Consider the following 15,400-nt stretch of genomic DNA (forward strand, 5'->3'; position numbering starts at 1 on the left):
CTATTACATAATTTATAATGGACTCTAATATTATCCCCAAAACAGGCTTTGTCAGGTTGGACATGGCTGATGCTACTGAGCCACATTCGATGGTAGACATTGAGCTCCCCACCCAGAGAATATTTTGTTCATTTGCCACCCTCAGTGCTTCTTCCAAGTGATGTTCAACATGTCAGGGAACTGATTAATCAGTTAAGGGGGAAAAGTAGGTGATAATCAGTAGGAGGTTTTGTTGTCCATGTTATATCTGATGCCATGAGACTTCACAGGGTCGGGGTCAATGTTGATGACCTCCTGGACAACTCCCTTCCAAATCTGCCCTGCCTGCAGGACAGGACATTACCAAGGATGATGATTGTGGTCTCTGGGCATTAGGTGCGATCGATCAGCCCATCATGCCCGATTCGGTGACGCGATGAGGCCGTTAAAGAAGTCCTCTCATGAGATTTACGAGCTTGGAACACCTCGCGAAACATTGTGCCCAATGTCCATGAAGTAAATCTAAGGGTTGGATTCTTCCGCCCCGCCCGCCGCAAGAATGCCACGGGTGAGACGCAGACAATGGAAGTCCATTGACCTCGGGCGGGATTGTCTGGTCGCCAGGTGGACACGGCCGGAGAATCCCGCACTAAATTTAGCACAAGGAAGAGTGCTTTGCAGGCTCAACAGATCTAGGTGTGCCGTTATTGCTTCCGGTGCCTAGGTTGATGCCGGGTGGTATGTCTGGTTTTGTTCCTTTTTGACTTTTCTAATGCTGTTTCTGGTACAACTGAATAGCTTGCTAGACCATTTCAGAGAGTATAAATGGGGCTGGATTCTCCGCAGCCCTGCGCCAAAATCGCATTCAGCCTGGGGGCGGAGAATCCAAATCCACGCTGAAATCGGGCCTAGTGCGGCCTGTATCTGCAGCTAAATAATTACTCTGGGTCCCTGCTAGCCCCCTGCAGGGCACTGAATTAGCTGATCTTCTTTGCAGGAATCTCCAGAGTAAAACTCCAGCATTTTTATGCTTGCATGGGGACATAGTCCCATTTTGGGAGAATCCAGCCCATGGTTGTGGACCTGGTGTCACATACAGCACAGACCAGGCAAGGATGGCAAATTTTCTTCCCTCAAGGAGTAAGCCAGATAGGTTTTTTTAATGATAATTGATAATTTCATGGTCACCATTACTGAGACTAGTCTTATCAATTCCAGATTCTTATTAATTGGATTGATTAATTAATTGAATTCAAACTCCTCCAGCTGCTTGGATGTGTTTTGAACCCAGGTCCTGCACAACATTAGCCTTGGCCTCGAGATTACTATTCCAGTGCAATTGCCTCTATCCCCAGTAATCTGATAATATTATGATTACTTAACACTTTAAAAAATGCAAAGCAATAAAATCCATTCTACATCAAAACTATACATCGAAAATTGCAGCACTTACCCAAACTTAAATAATAAAACGGAAGAGCAGCTAAATTTGTTGAATACTGTGGTAATATGTAAAGTCCACCTGGCGGTTTATTCCATATGAACGTATTTCTTGCTATATGTGAATATATCCTATCGTGTATAATCTGTGGAAGATAATAATGTAAAGTATTATTCAGTTTGATTTTCATTGTACAGTTTGCACAATTTATACCCTTTGCACTATTTCAAATTTTATTAAAAACTACCATGTCCATACTTCCATACTTCAGCAAATATAAGATACTGTGAGAAGAGGAGAGGCTGGAGGTCTGCTGTGGACTCTCAAAGGAACACAGCTGCTCAAGAACACACATTTTGTGAGGTTGAAACAGCTCAGGGTGAGAACTGAGACTCGTACTTGCATATCTTCACAGCAGTAACATTTTGCCAATAAAATTTAAATATCTTCTATTGGCATTGTCATTTTCTTTCCAGATAGAGGCAGGGGTCTACTTTGTGTCGAAACTATTGCCCGTTGCAATTTTGACTTGCGTAAAAAGCATTAGAAAAACTGACAACTTCTGCCAAGACCTACAATCAACTGCAATTACATTTTTACAATGTTTATTTTATCAAATTACTTGCAGTTATCAATATATAGAAGTAGCTGTACTTTAACTTTGTACAACATGATTACCAGTTTAAAATTATCATGTTGATGGTATGTTTTAAACAGTAGACAAATACATTTCATTGAGATGCAGTAACATATTTCACAATAAAATCGTGGAACACAATTGCAATCCAAAAGAGAGGCCGCAAATTCCATTCATAGTTTTAAAAAATTATTTCAGCAGATGCGCACTACACTGGCAAGGCCAGCATATGTTATCCATCCTAATTGCCCTTGAGAAGGTGGTGGTGAGCTGCTTTCTTGAATCACTGCATGTGGCGAAGGTGCATCCACTGTGTGAATGATGGCAGTATAGTTCCAAGTCAGGATGGTGTGTAATTTGGATGGTAATATGCAGGTGGTGGTGTTCCCATGCGTCTATCTGCTGCCTTTGTCCTTCTGGGTGATAGAGGCTCTGTTGAAGGAGCTTTGGTGAGTTGTTGCAGTGAATCTTGTCGATAGTACACACTGCTGCCACTATGTGTTAGTGGTGGAGGAAGTAAATGGTGTGCCAATCAAGTGGATTGTTTTGTCCTGAGAGGTGTGGAGCCTCATTTATCCAGGCAAGTCAAATGTGTTCCATCACACTCCTTTATTAAAAAAAATTTAGAGTACCCAATTCATTTTTCCAATTAAGTGGCAATTTAGCGTGGCCAATCCACCTACCCTGCACATCTTTGGGTTGCGGGGGCGAAACCCACGCAAACACGGGGAGAGTGTTCAAACTCCACACGGACAGTGACCCAGAGCCGGAATCGAACCTGGGACCTCGGCGCCGTGAGGCATAGGGCTAAACCACTGTGCCACCGTGCTGCCCCTTCCATCACATTCCTGACTTGTGGCTTGTAGATAGTGGACAAGCTTTGGGGTTTCTGGAGGTGAATTACTTTCTGCAGAATTTACAGCCTGTGATCTGCTCTTTTAGCCTCAGTATTATTATGCGGGTCCAGTTTGGTTTCTGACCAATGGTAATCCCCAGGAGATTCAGCGATAGTAATGCCATTGAATGTCAAAGGGAAATGGTTGGAAATAGTCATTGTCTGACACTTGTGTGACACAAATGTTAGCTGAAACTTGTTTGTCCATGCCTAAATATTGTCCAGGCCTTGCTGCAGATGGGCACATGACTGCTTCAGTCTCTGAGGAGTCACCTTAAATGGAGGGAAGGCCACAGATGAAGCAGCTGAAGATGGTTGGGCCAAGAACATTACCCTGATGACCTCCTACAACATTGTCCTGGGACTGAGATGATTGACCTCCAGCAACCACAACCATCTTCCTTTATGCTAGGTATAACTCTAACCAGTGGAGATTTCCCCCCCCCCCCCCCCCTTATTCACCACACTGACTCCTGTTCTGTTAGGGCTCCTGAATGCCACACTCAGCCAAATGGGCATCGATATCAATTTAAAAAAAATTTTTTTTATTAAGGTATTTGAAATTTTTTATAATACTAACAATAACAATGACATAAACATGGTATATTAAACATTTCCACCCCATCGCAATCTTCCCACACCCCACCATAAAACAACAATCCGGCCCTCTGCCCCCTCGCTACCTCGCACACCTATCCTCTACCCCGAAAAACGTGCTCATCCTAGCCACTGTCATGTGTGCCCGGTTGGATTACCTTAAATTGTATCAGGCTAAGCCTGGAACATGATGAGGAGTATCGGGCCAGAGAGAACGGAAGAGGTGCCGTTATCAGTGCTCTCAAACTTGTGTCTTTGCATGACGTTGCCTCCATCTGCTCCCACACCGACCCCTACCCCACCTACCCACTTCCTAATCATGACTATATTAGCCGCCCAGTAGTAATTGCAGAAGTTCGGCAGCGCCAACCCACCCTCCCCCCGACTGCGCTCCAGCAACACTTTCTTCATTCGCGGAGTTTTACCCGCCCACACAAAGCCCAAAATAACCTTTCATCCGCTTGAAAAAGGCCTTTGGGATGAAGATGGGGAGGCACTGAAAGACAAACAGAAATCTGGGTAGGACAGTCATTTTCACGGTCTGTACCTTCCCCGCCAGTGATAGTGTGGTAGTCGGTATTAGGGGCATTACGGTACCCAGGTTGGAGGTACCTGATACTGTAAGATCATTGGTGTTGGAGGTACCTGATACTGTAAGATCATTGGTGAAGCCTGCCTGCTGGTTCCGCCCAGTAAGGCGGAGAATAAAAGTCTGTGTTTCCTTAGCTGCTGCATTTCTGTACCTGCGCTGCTGGGGGAAACATCTAGTTCAATAAAGCCTTCAATTGTCCTACAATCTCGCTTCGGGAGTTATTGATCGTGCATCAGATAGCGAGAGCATGTCCCATCTCTTAAAATCTCCTTCCATTTGTTCTACCAACCGGGATAGGTTTACCTGGTGCAGTGCCTCCCATTCCCGGGCCACCTGGATTCCCAGATACCAAAAGCTCTTCCCTAATATTCTAAGCGGCAGCTCTCCCAGTCTCTTCTCCTGTCCTCTTGCCTGGATCGCGAACATATCGCTTTTCCCCATATTCAATTTATACCCTGAAAAATTGCCAAATTCCCCCAGGTTTCGCATTACTTCCCCCATCCCTATCGCCCCCAGGACACAGTCCTCTATCCTTGTAGCCAGTATCATAGCCAGCAGTTTGGCATCCACATTCAGTAGAGAAATTGGCCTGTATGACCCACATTGCTCCGGATCCTTCTCCCGTTTCAGGATCAATGAAATCGAGGCCAGCGACATTGTTGGGGGGGGGGGGGAAGTACTCCCTTCTCTCTTGCTTCGTTAAATGTCCTCACCAGCAGTGGGCTCAATACCTCTGAAAACATCTCATAAAATTCCACCAGGTAGCCGTCAGGCCCAGGAGCCTTGCCCGACTGCATGCCCTCCGACCCCTTGATTATTTCCTCAATCTCCATTGGGGTTCCCAGCCCTTCCACCAGATCCTCATCTACCCTCGGGAACCTCAACTGATCCAAACATTGCCTCATCCCCTCCACCCTAGTCGGGGGTTCCGACTCATATAATTTACTATAAAAGTCCTTAAATACCTCATTCACCCTCACTGGGTCCAGGACAGTATTCCCGCCTCTACTCTTTCCTTTACCTAGCTCCCTGGCCGCCTCCTTTTTTCTGAGCTGGTGCGCTAACATTCTGCTTGCCTTTTCCCATACTCATAAAATGAACCCCCCTTTCTTTCCTCAACTGTTCCACCATTTTCCCTGTGGTCAGCAGCCCAAACTCCGCTTGTACCTCCGCCGTTCCCTCAGTAGCCCCGCATCCGTGGCCTCTGAGTATCTCCTGTCCACCTGGAGTATCTCCTCCACTAACGTGTCTCTCGAAATGAAAAAAATGAAAATCGCTTATTGTCACGAGTAGGCTTCAATTAAGTTACTTTGAAAAGCCCCTAGTCGCCACATTCCGGCGCCTGTCCGGGGAGGCTGGTACGGGAATCGAACCGTGCTGCTGGCCTGCTTTAAAAGCCAGCGATTTAGCCAAGTGAGCTAAACCAGCCCCTGTCAGCCCGTTCCACCTTTTCTCTGTGGGCCCGTATCGAGATTAATTCCCCTCTGACCACTGCCTTCAAAGCTTCCCAAACCGTTGCTGCAGAGACATCCCCCGTATCATTTGTTTCCAGGTAGTTCTGGATGGACTTGTTAACCCGCCAACAGGTCGCTTTGTTCGCTAGCAACCCCACATCCAGTCTCCACAACGGGCATTGCCCTCTCTCCACACTAACCCATAGAGCCACCCAATGCGGGGCATGATCCACCACTGCGATTGCCGAGTACCCTGCTCAGAACAAAAAAAGTCGATGCGACAGTAAACCTTGTGACATGTGAGAAAAAAAGAAAACTCCTTCGCCCTCGGCCGTGCAAACCTCCATGGGTCTACTCCCCCCATATGTTCCATAAACCCCTTCAATTCCTTTGCCGCGGTCGGCCTCCTCCCTGTCCTGGATTTTGACCGGTCCAATTCTGGATCAACCTTTAGGTGTGTCTCTTGTAGCATTGCCACGTCCGCTTTCAGTCCACTCAAATGCACAAACACGCGAGTCCTCTTTACCGGCCCATTCAACGCTCTGACGTTTCATGTAATCGGCCTGGTTGGGGAGCAACCAGTTGCAGCCTGTGTTAAAATAGTGCACCTAACACGACAGGTACAACATCACAAACTTCACCCTCTTCTTAAAGTGGGCCATTTTTGCCCGATTAAACCCAGCTCGCCTCTTGGTCAAATCTGCGTCCAGGTCCTGATAAATGCACAGCTCACAATTCCCCCACGTGCTGCTCCGTTCCTTATTGGCCCACTGCAGAACGTGTTCCTTGTCCAGAAATCGGTAAAAGCTTACCACCATTGCCTTCGGTGGCTTGTTCGCTCGGGGCTTCTTCGCGAGGGCTCTGTGCGCTCCATCCACTTCCAGGAGCTCCCCATCAACCTTCCCAACATGTCCGTTACATAAGCCCTCACATCAGATCCCTCACTGCTAACAATTCAAACATTCTGCCTCCTGGACCTGTTCTCCAGGCCCTCCAGCTTCTCCTGCATTCTCTTCTGGCGGTCATTCAGCATCTCCCCCTTAGTCTCCAGCATGGTTATGTATTCCTCGTGCTCAGGCACCTTTTTCTCCACCTCCTGGATCGCTCTTCTGCGGGTCTCTTGATTGTGCACAACTTGATCAATCGAAGCCTTAATCGGGTCCAGTGTGTCCTTCTTCAGCTTAGCGAAGCAATCTTCGAAAAACTTCACCAGCTGATCCGTCGACCACTGTGCCGTCTCCCATGGCCCTTGCTCTCCGCCATGCTGTCCCGTGTTACCAGCTCTGCTCTCGTCTTCCTGATAGGACTTTGTCTTCCCACATGGCCACTTCTGGTCCAATTCTCCATACACCGGAGGAGGATTTCTCCTCACTGTCTCACTCTTCACCGATTTATCCCATAAAATCCAGAAAAAAACGGGGGAAAAAAGGTCCAAAAGTCCGTCACAGGCGGAAGCTATCAAATGTGCGACCTACTCCTCCATGGCCGCCACGGGAAGTCAGTGCATCGATATCAATGACAGTCATCTCACCTCATCTCCTGTGTTCAGCTGTTTTGTCCATGTTTGGACCTAGGCTGTAATGAGGTCAAGAGTTAAATGGCCCTGGCAGACCCCAAACTGAGCAACAGGAAGCAGATTATTGTTGAATTAATACCATTTGATAGCATTGTTGATGACACCTTTTATAACTTTACTGATGATCGAGAATAGACTGATGGGGCGGCAATTGTCCAGGTTGGAATGGTCCTGTTTTTCTGTGGACAGTACACACCAGGACAATTTTCCACTTTGCCAGGTAGTGCAAATTTTGTAACTGGGCTCGAACAGCTTGACTATCAGCACAGATAGTTCTTTACCGGACAGCTCGGTAGCATAGAGGTTAGCACAGTTGCTTCACAGCTCCAGGGTCCCAGGTTCGATATCCAGCTTGGGTCACTGTCTGTGCGGAGTCTGCACGTTCTCCCCGTGTCTGCGTGGGTTTCCTCCGCATACTCCGGTTTCCTCCCACAGTCCAAAGAGTGCGGGTTAGGTGGATTGGCTATGTTAAATTGCCCTTAGTGTCCAAAAAGGTTAAGTGGGGGTTACTGGGTTACCGGGATAGGGTAGATATGTGGGCTTGAGTAGGGTGTTCTTTGTGAGGGCTGGTGCAGACTTGATGGGCCAAGTGGCCTCCTTCTGCACTGTAAATTCTATGATTCAGCACAAGTCTTCAGTGCTATTCCCAGAATGTTGTCAGGGCCCATAGCTTTACAGTATTCTGTATCTTCAGGCATTTCTTGACATCACATGGACTGAATCGAATTGACTGCATACTGGCATTTATGATGCTGGGGATGTTAGGAGAAGGCCAAGATGGATCATTCCCCTGGCACTGCTGGCTGAAGATTGTTGCTTCATCTTTGTCTTTTGTACTGATGTGCTGGACTTCTCATTATTGAGGATAGGGCCTCTTCCTTCAGTTATTTGGTGAATTGTCCAGCACCATCCATGACTGGATGTGGCAGGACAGCAGAGCTTACATCTGATCCATGGTTGTGTGATTGCTCAGTTCTGTCTATCGCATACTACTTTCGTTGTTTCGCATGCAAGTAGCCCTTTGTTGAAGCTTCACCAGGTTAACACCTCATTTTTAGGAATGCCTGCACCCTCCTACACTCTTCCTGGAACCAGGGTTGATCCCTTGGCTTGGTGGTAATGGCAGAATGGGGATATGTCGGGCCATGAAGTTACAGATGGTAGTTGTATACAATTCTGCTGCTGCTGATGGCCCACAGTGCCTCATGGATGTCCAGTTTTGATTTGCTCGATCAGTTTGAAGCATTAAATTTAGTACAGTGGTTATACCATGAATAATGGATGGTATCTCAATGTGAAGACAGGGATTTTGTCTCCACAAGGATTTTGCAGTGGTCACTCCTACCAACACGGTCATGCACATATGTTTCTGCAACAGGTAGATTGGTGAGAATTAGGTTTTCTCCTCTTGTTGGGTCCCCTTAAGAACTGCCGCAGACCTAGTCTAGCAACTATATCTTTTAGGACTTGGCTAGCTCTGTCTGTAGTGTTGCTCCTGAGCCATTCTTGGTGATGGACAATGAAGTCCTCCACCCAGAGTACATTCTAAGCCCTTGCCTCCCTCAGTGCTTCATCGAGGTGGTGTTCAACATGGGAGGAATACAGATTCATCAGCTGAGGGTGAGAGGGGTGTAGGTGGTAACCACATTAGGTTTCCTTGTTCCTGTTTGACCTGATACAATGAGACTTCATGGGTCCAGAGTTAATGTTGAGAACTCTCATGACAACTTTCTCCTGTCTCTGTATCACATGTCGCCACCTCTGGTAGACAGACCCAGGAATGGTAATGTTGGTGTCTGGGACATTGCCTGTAAAGTATGATTCCGTGAGTATGGCTACGTCAGGCTGTCGCCTGACTAATCTGTGGGACATCTCTCCAAATTTTGGCACAAGCCCCCAGAAGTTACTAAGGAGGACTTTGCAGGGTTAACAGAGCGGAGAACTTTGCAGTTCAACAGGCTGGGTTTTCCGTTGTCATTTGTGGTACCTAAGATTAATACCGAGTGGTGTGTCACCTTTTAGTCTTTGGACTTCTTAGCGGTTTGATACAACTTCCTAGGTTATTTCAGAGGGCATTTCGATAGGACAGAAGATTGTTTATTTCTAGATTTAATAATTGAATTCAAATTCCACCAGCTGCCGTGGTGGGATTTGAACCCATGTCCCCAGAGCATTAACTTGGGTTTCTGGATTGTTAACCCAGTGACATTACCACTGCACCACCAACTACCGTGACATTCTCACAATTTACTGGATGATTGAAAACGGTCTCCTACAGCTACTATTAAGCAAGAATAAATTCACTGATTCAGCATTCCAACAGGGAAACATGCTTGAACAGAGTATAGGTCAGAGATGGGGTGACATTAGCATGGTGTTGATTCTACAATCTGCTCCCCCCCCCCCCCCTTTGAGTGCAAAGTCAGCAAATGGAGCCCAGTAATGTCATCAGGGCAACAATGATTACATTGAAACAAAAGTACCATCCCCACTTTGTCCTCTACATTCCCTAATACTCATCTTTGAAAATTGAGTCCTTTTTTAACCTCAAGCTTGCTTTAAAATGTATATATTAATACAGACTGTATGCTTTGTCATTGAACAGGTCTGTGTCAACATTGACTATGGATTTCTCTGTGTTAATTGTGTTAACACTTGTTGGTGATACCTGTTCCATCATGTTTTCTGTATGAATTTTCTAACGAGTGGTAACATAGCAGTTGCAAACTCTGGCCACTGGGTGACACTTGTGGAGCAGAGTATTTTTCTTTTAGCTCCAAATCGGCGCCATATGAAAAACCACTTCAGTTAATTAGTTTTAATGAATATTTTTTTTAACCAGTATTTTTAGTTGGTAACTCTTTCAAGTGATAAATAATGTTTGAAATGTCTCTTTGGCTACTGTTTTGGCTAGGCCTCTGATGATTCCTGCCTCGTGAAAATAGAAGGAAGAATGTATACCTCTGCTTATTTATTCACACAACAACTTATATTAATAGGTTGCCTTTAAAGCAATGAAATGTCTCAAGATACTTCATGGGAACTTTATGAAACAAAGTATGGCACTGAGCTACAAAAGGAGATAATAGGTCAGGTGACCAAATGTTTGGTCAAAGAGTTAGGTTTTAAGGAGTATCTTAAAGGAGGAAGGTGAGGTAGTGAGGAAGAGAGACGTAGAGAAGGAGTCCCAGAGTTAGGGACATAGGTAACTGAAGGCACAGCCCGCAATGGTGGAACAATTATAGCTGGGAATGTTCAAGAGGCTAGAATTAGAGGAGTGTAGATATCACGCAAGGTTATGAGACTGGTGGACATGATAGAGATACAGAGAGGCAAGGCGAAGGAAGTATTTGAAAACAAGGCTGAGAATAACATTTTTAAAGTCAAGGCATTGCTTGACCAGGAGTCACTGTAAGTCAACAAGCACTGGGGTGATAGGGGAACAGGACGTGTTATACTTAAAGACTCAGGTATAAGAGTTTTGGATGATCTCATCTTTCTGGAGGGTAAAATATGGGAGACACACTAACGTGTATTGTAATAGTCAAGTCTAGAGGTAACAAAGTCATGAACAAGGGTTTCAGCATCGAATGGTGAAGACAAGGATGAAATCAGTCGATATTGCAAAGGTGGAAATAGGCGGTCTTAGTGAGAGCATGGTTATGATGTTGGACACTGATTTAACATTGCTCTATCATGAACAACAGTTGGTCCTGTCCTGAGTTTAAGTGGGACACAGACCTGAACACTTAGCACCCACTGCTCTGCATGCTCTCTTTGTGTAAACTATACATTAAAAAATAGATGTTTCTTAGTACTGCTCTGTGCAATGTGCAGAATATCAAATTCTCCTTGGAGGAAGAGCACTATCTCCAACACTTCATTGAGCAAAATATTGAATTCTGAATGAAGAAAGCTCCTGACTTGTTTCCACTAAGTTGGTGGATTAGCTTCCTGTGAAGATCACTTATGTTCTCCAACAGAAAATTAATTTATGGTGAGGGATACTCCAGTCTTTCCCTCAAAACTGAACAGATCAGACCCTGAAGAGGGGAGCTACTCCTACAGCCTCCTACTGCATCCCTCCTCCCATCCCACCCACCCCATCATTGACTCAAAGTTAAAGATTTGGGGAAGCCAGGCTATATGAGAAAAAAATCTCAAGCCTCGGATAGGAAAGGAGTCAAAGCAACTTGCTGTCCAGTTCCAAGCGACATTGTTACAACTTGACTATTCTTTGTCCACCCCCTTCCCTAATACCTCTCTCTTCCACCTCATTCCGATCCTTCTTTCTCTTTCTTCCTTTCTAACTTGTCCTCTCCACATCCCATGGCCATTATTCCCATCCCCCACTCCTTTCTACTGTTCTCTTTCTCCTTTCTTCTGCTTCATCCATCTCCTTTCCCAAACATTCTCCCCTTCATCTCCTTTTCCATCCTCACCTCTCCTTTCCCTCTTCCATCTCGGTCTCCTTCCATCTGCCATTTGCCCTTTCCTTATTTATCTATTCCCACTATTCCCCTGCACAATTATCCCTTTGACACCTTCCCATTGATTGGTCTTCAAAGCTAAACTATTTCCACTGGTTGGAGATTCTAAAATTAGCGGTCATAGTCTAAAAATTAGGGCCAGACCATTCAGGAGAGACGTTAGGAAGGACGTCTTCACTCAAAGTGAGATAGATGTTTGGAACTCTCTCCCACAAACAGTAGCTAAAGCTAGATCGGTTGTCAATTTTAAATCTGAAATGGATAGGTTTTTGTTAAGCAACGATATTAAGAGATATGGGATATGGAATTAGATCACAGATCAGCCATGATCTCATTGAATGCTGGGTCAATGAGATTGCTATTTGCTGACCTAAAGTCAGCAACTGTCCTACTCCAGTTCCCCTGTTCAGTATATGCAACACCATGGGAAGTTACTAGAACTATGTAATAATTTGCATATAGGGTAAAACCTTTATTTTGTTTAATTCAAATGTTTTTGTCAAGTATTTCTGCCTTAAGCTTAAACAGAAAAAAATAATTGTGACAAAAGTCATACTGCATCTGTTCTTCACAATAATATTATTTTGGCAAGGGCATCAATTAATCTATCCAGAAATGGGTGGCAGAGACCATTTTCTCAAGCCCTGTGACATTATGGGATTAGGCAATCTTCTGACCTTGTATGTGATATGTAATCTTCTTGTCAGTCTATCACTCTTTAAACTCTATCACTGTAGGTCAGCAAATAGCAACAAGGTTGTAGCAAACTGCTATTTGTCAATTCCATCTAAAATTGAACAGTCATTCCATTATTTCTTTACTTAAAGTAAGTCAAGTGCTTTTCGGAAATCATATTGAATAGATAGATAAAACGGAATGAAAAATCTCGCACCATTTGCAGAATAGCCTCAACATATTCTTTCCTCAATTTAATGAATTCTTCATAATGCTCAAAATATTCAAGAAAATATTTTAGAATTACTTGTGAGGATTTCTGTAAGGTTGCTTTAAACATGCAATCATCTTATTTGAACAATTAGCTCAAAAGTAGCTTTGATAAGACGTGTTAGGAAAAGATGAACAGATCAGCAAAGGATAATTTTTTTAAAAATACAGCAGAAGTATTTTGTTTCTAAATAGACCTATTCAGAAAGGACACTTTATGATACTCACCACATGTGTAGAAGCAGGATAAATGTAAAAATATTGAGCGCGATTCTCCCATGCCGCGCCGTCCCGGAGAATCGATGTTTACGCCATTTTCCCGTGCGACGCCTGCCCGACGCCGTCCTGCCATTCTCCCAACCGGAGGGACCAACTTCCTCAGGGTCTGTGCCGCGCACGTCGGAGAATCTGCCGAGAGGGCAATCGAGGCGCTTCACACAGGCCCCCGCTATTCTCCGGCTGGGCCGAAGTCCCGACGGCATGACCCCAGGTCACGCCGTCGCCGTTCACCCCCGCAAAATAAAATAGTCAGCCAGTCGTGCTGACTGACGAAGCGGAAGAGGGAGATGTCGGTGGGACCATCACGGCACTGTTGCTGCTGCTGCAGGCCATCATGCCCAACCAGTCCACGAGGAGGCGGAGGGTGCTGCAGAGGGAGCGGCAGAGAGGGCTCCGTGCCAGGCACTGCTGCTGCTGCTGCTGCAGGCCATCATGCCCAACCAGTTCACGAGGAGGCGGAGGGTGCTGCAGAGGGAGCGGCAGAGAGGGCCCCGTGCCAGGCACTGCTGCTGCTGCTGCTGCAGGCCATCATGCCCAACCAGTTCACGAGGAGGCGGAGGGTGCTGCAGAGGGAGCGGCAGAGAGGGCCCCGTGCCAGGCACTGCTGCTGCTGCTGCTGCAAGCCATCATGCCCAACCAGTTCACGAGGAGGCGGAGGGTGCTGCAGAGGGAGCGGCAGAGAGGGCCCCGTGCCAGGCACTGCTGCTGCTGCTGCTGCAGGCCATCATGCCCAACCAGTTCACGAGGAGGCGGAGGGTGCTGCAGAGGGAGCGGCAGAGAGGGCCCCGTGCCAGGCACTGCTGCTGCTGCTGCTGCAGGCCATCATGCCCAACCAGTTCACGAGGAGGCGGAGGGTGCGGACCACCCGCACGTCGCCAGCCGGGAACAGGACGACAGCACAGATCCTGAAGGGTTATCTGGGGATGAGGACGATCATGTGGTCGTGCCAAAGCGGCTGAGGCGTGCCATGCGTGACCGAGTGTACCGGAACCTCATCTTGTACGAGGACATGATGGAGGTGGCATGCAGGAGGAGACTCCGGATGAGCCATGGGATGGTCGCACAAATATGCAACCTGCTGGCGCACCTCGAGCCACGTGGAACAGGGGGAGGACATGCCCCCCCAGTGAGGTTGAAGGTAACAATGGACCTGAATTTTTTTGCGACCGGCTCCTTCCAGTCGCCGAGTGGGGACCTGTGTGGGATCAGTCAGGCCTCGGTGCATCGGTGCATCCGGGCAGTAACCGATGGCATCTATGCAATCGCGGGACGGTTCATCAACTTCCCAGAGGACCACGCTCACCGGGCTGCCAGGGCATCGCAATTCGGCGAGGTGGTCGGCATACCGATGGTACAGGGCGTCGTGGATGGTGTTCATGTCAACCTGCGTGCACCACTGCGGGACAGGGACGTCTTCATGAACAGGAAGGGGGCATACTCGATCAACGTACAGGTGATGTGCGACCAGGGGATGAGGATTATGCACGTGTGCGCGCAGTATCCGGGAGCGTGCATGATGCCTTTATATTGGCAGCAGATCATCCCCGCAATTTTCGAGAGTCACCGACACTGGATGAGGGGCTGGTTGCTGGGTAACATGGGTTATCCGTTGCGGCCGTGGCTAATGACGCCCATACGGAGACCACAGACCAACGTGGAGCGCCGGTACAATGAGTCGCACGCAGCAACCAGGGGTGTCGTGGACAGGTGCTTTGGCCTCCTCAAAATGAGGTTCAGGTACCTGGACCGATCAGGGGGCGCCCTGCAATACGACCCCGACAGGGTTGGACGGATCGTCTTTGCATGCTGCGTGCTGCACAACATCGCCCAACAGAGGGGCGATGTGATGGAGGAGGAGGAGGACGCACGTGAGGCCAAAGTGGCCAGCGACGCTGATCATAAGGAGGAGGAGGTGTGGGAGAAGAGGAGGAGGTGTGGGGGAAGAGGAGGAGGTGTGGGAGAAGAGGAGGAGGTGTGGGGGAAGAGGAGGAGGTGTGGGAGAAGAGGAGGAGGTGTGGGGGAAGAGGAGGAGGTGTGGGGGAAGAGGAGGAGGTGTGGGGGAAGAGGAGGAGGTGTGGGAGAAGAGGAGGAGGGTGTGGGGGAAGAGGAGGAGGTGTGGGGGAAGAGGAGGAGGTGTGGGGGAAGAGGAGGAGGTGTGGGGGAAGAGGGGGGAGGGGTGGGAGGGCGGAGGGGCACAGACATCGTCGGTGCGCGGGTGCAGCCGAGAGGCCAAACGATGGAACCGATTGGGGCAGCGGGCACGAGATGCGCTGATCGCCGCATGGTTCGTTCACTAGGGGGAGGGCATCGTTCTTCAGGGCACTGGCACTGTTGACCCCGTGCACTGGCACCAGCCAGCACCCCCCTCAGACACATCCCGCACCAACGCCGAACCCTACCAGACACGGCACCACCATCATGCCGCTCTACACCCGCGTCACCTCGTTACTGTCGGTAGACTGCTACCTCCGTAAGCGGGTGTGAACACTGCCATGCTGGATGCTGACAACCCGCT

At 47.7% G+C, this 15,400-nt stretch overlaps 1 protein-coding gene across 1 annotated transcript in view; it reads right to left on the reverse strand.

Moving 5' to 3' along the window:
* LOC119967469 (exostosin-1-like) overlaps positions 1-15,400 on the reverse strand; it is an 822,909-nt gene that overhangs the window by 157,463 nt on the left and 650,046 nt on the right. Inside the window, exon 6 of the mRNA XM_038800037.1 lies at positions 1,433-1,565. Coding sequence (XP_038655965.1) covers positions 1,433-1,565 — 133 coding nt within the window. The remainder of the gene's footprint in view (positions 1-1,432; positions 1,566-15,400) is intronic.

This window comes from Scyliorhinus canicula, chromosome 6 (genome assembly GCF_902713615.1).
Source record: "Scyliorhinus canicula chromosome 6, sScyCan1.1, whole genome shotgun sequence".
Lineage (NCBI taxonomy): Eukaryota > Metazoa > Chordata > Chondrichthyes > Carcharhiniformes > Scyliorhinidae > Scyliorhinus > Scyliorhinus canicula.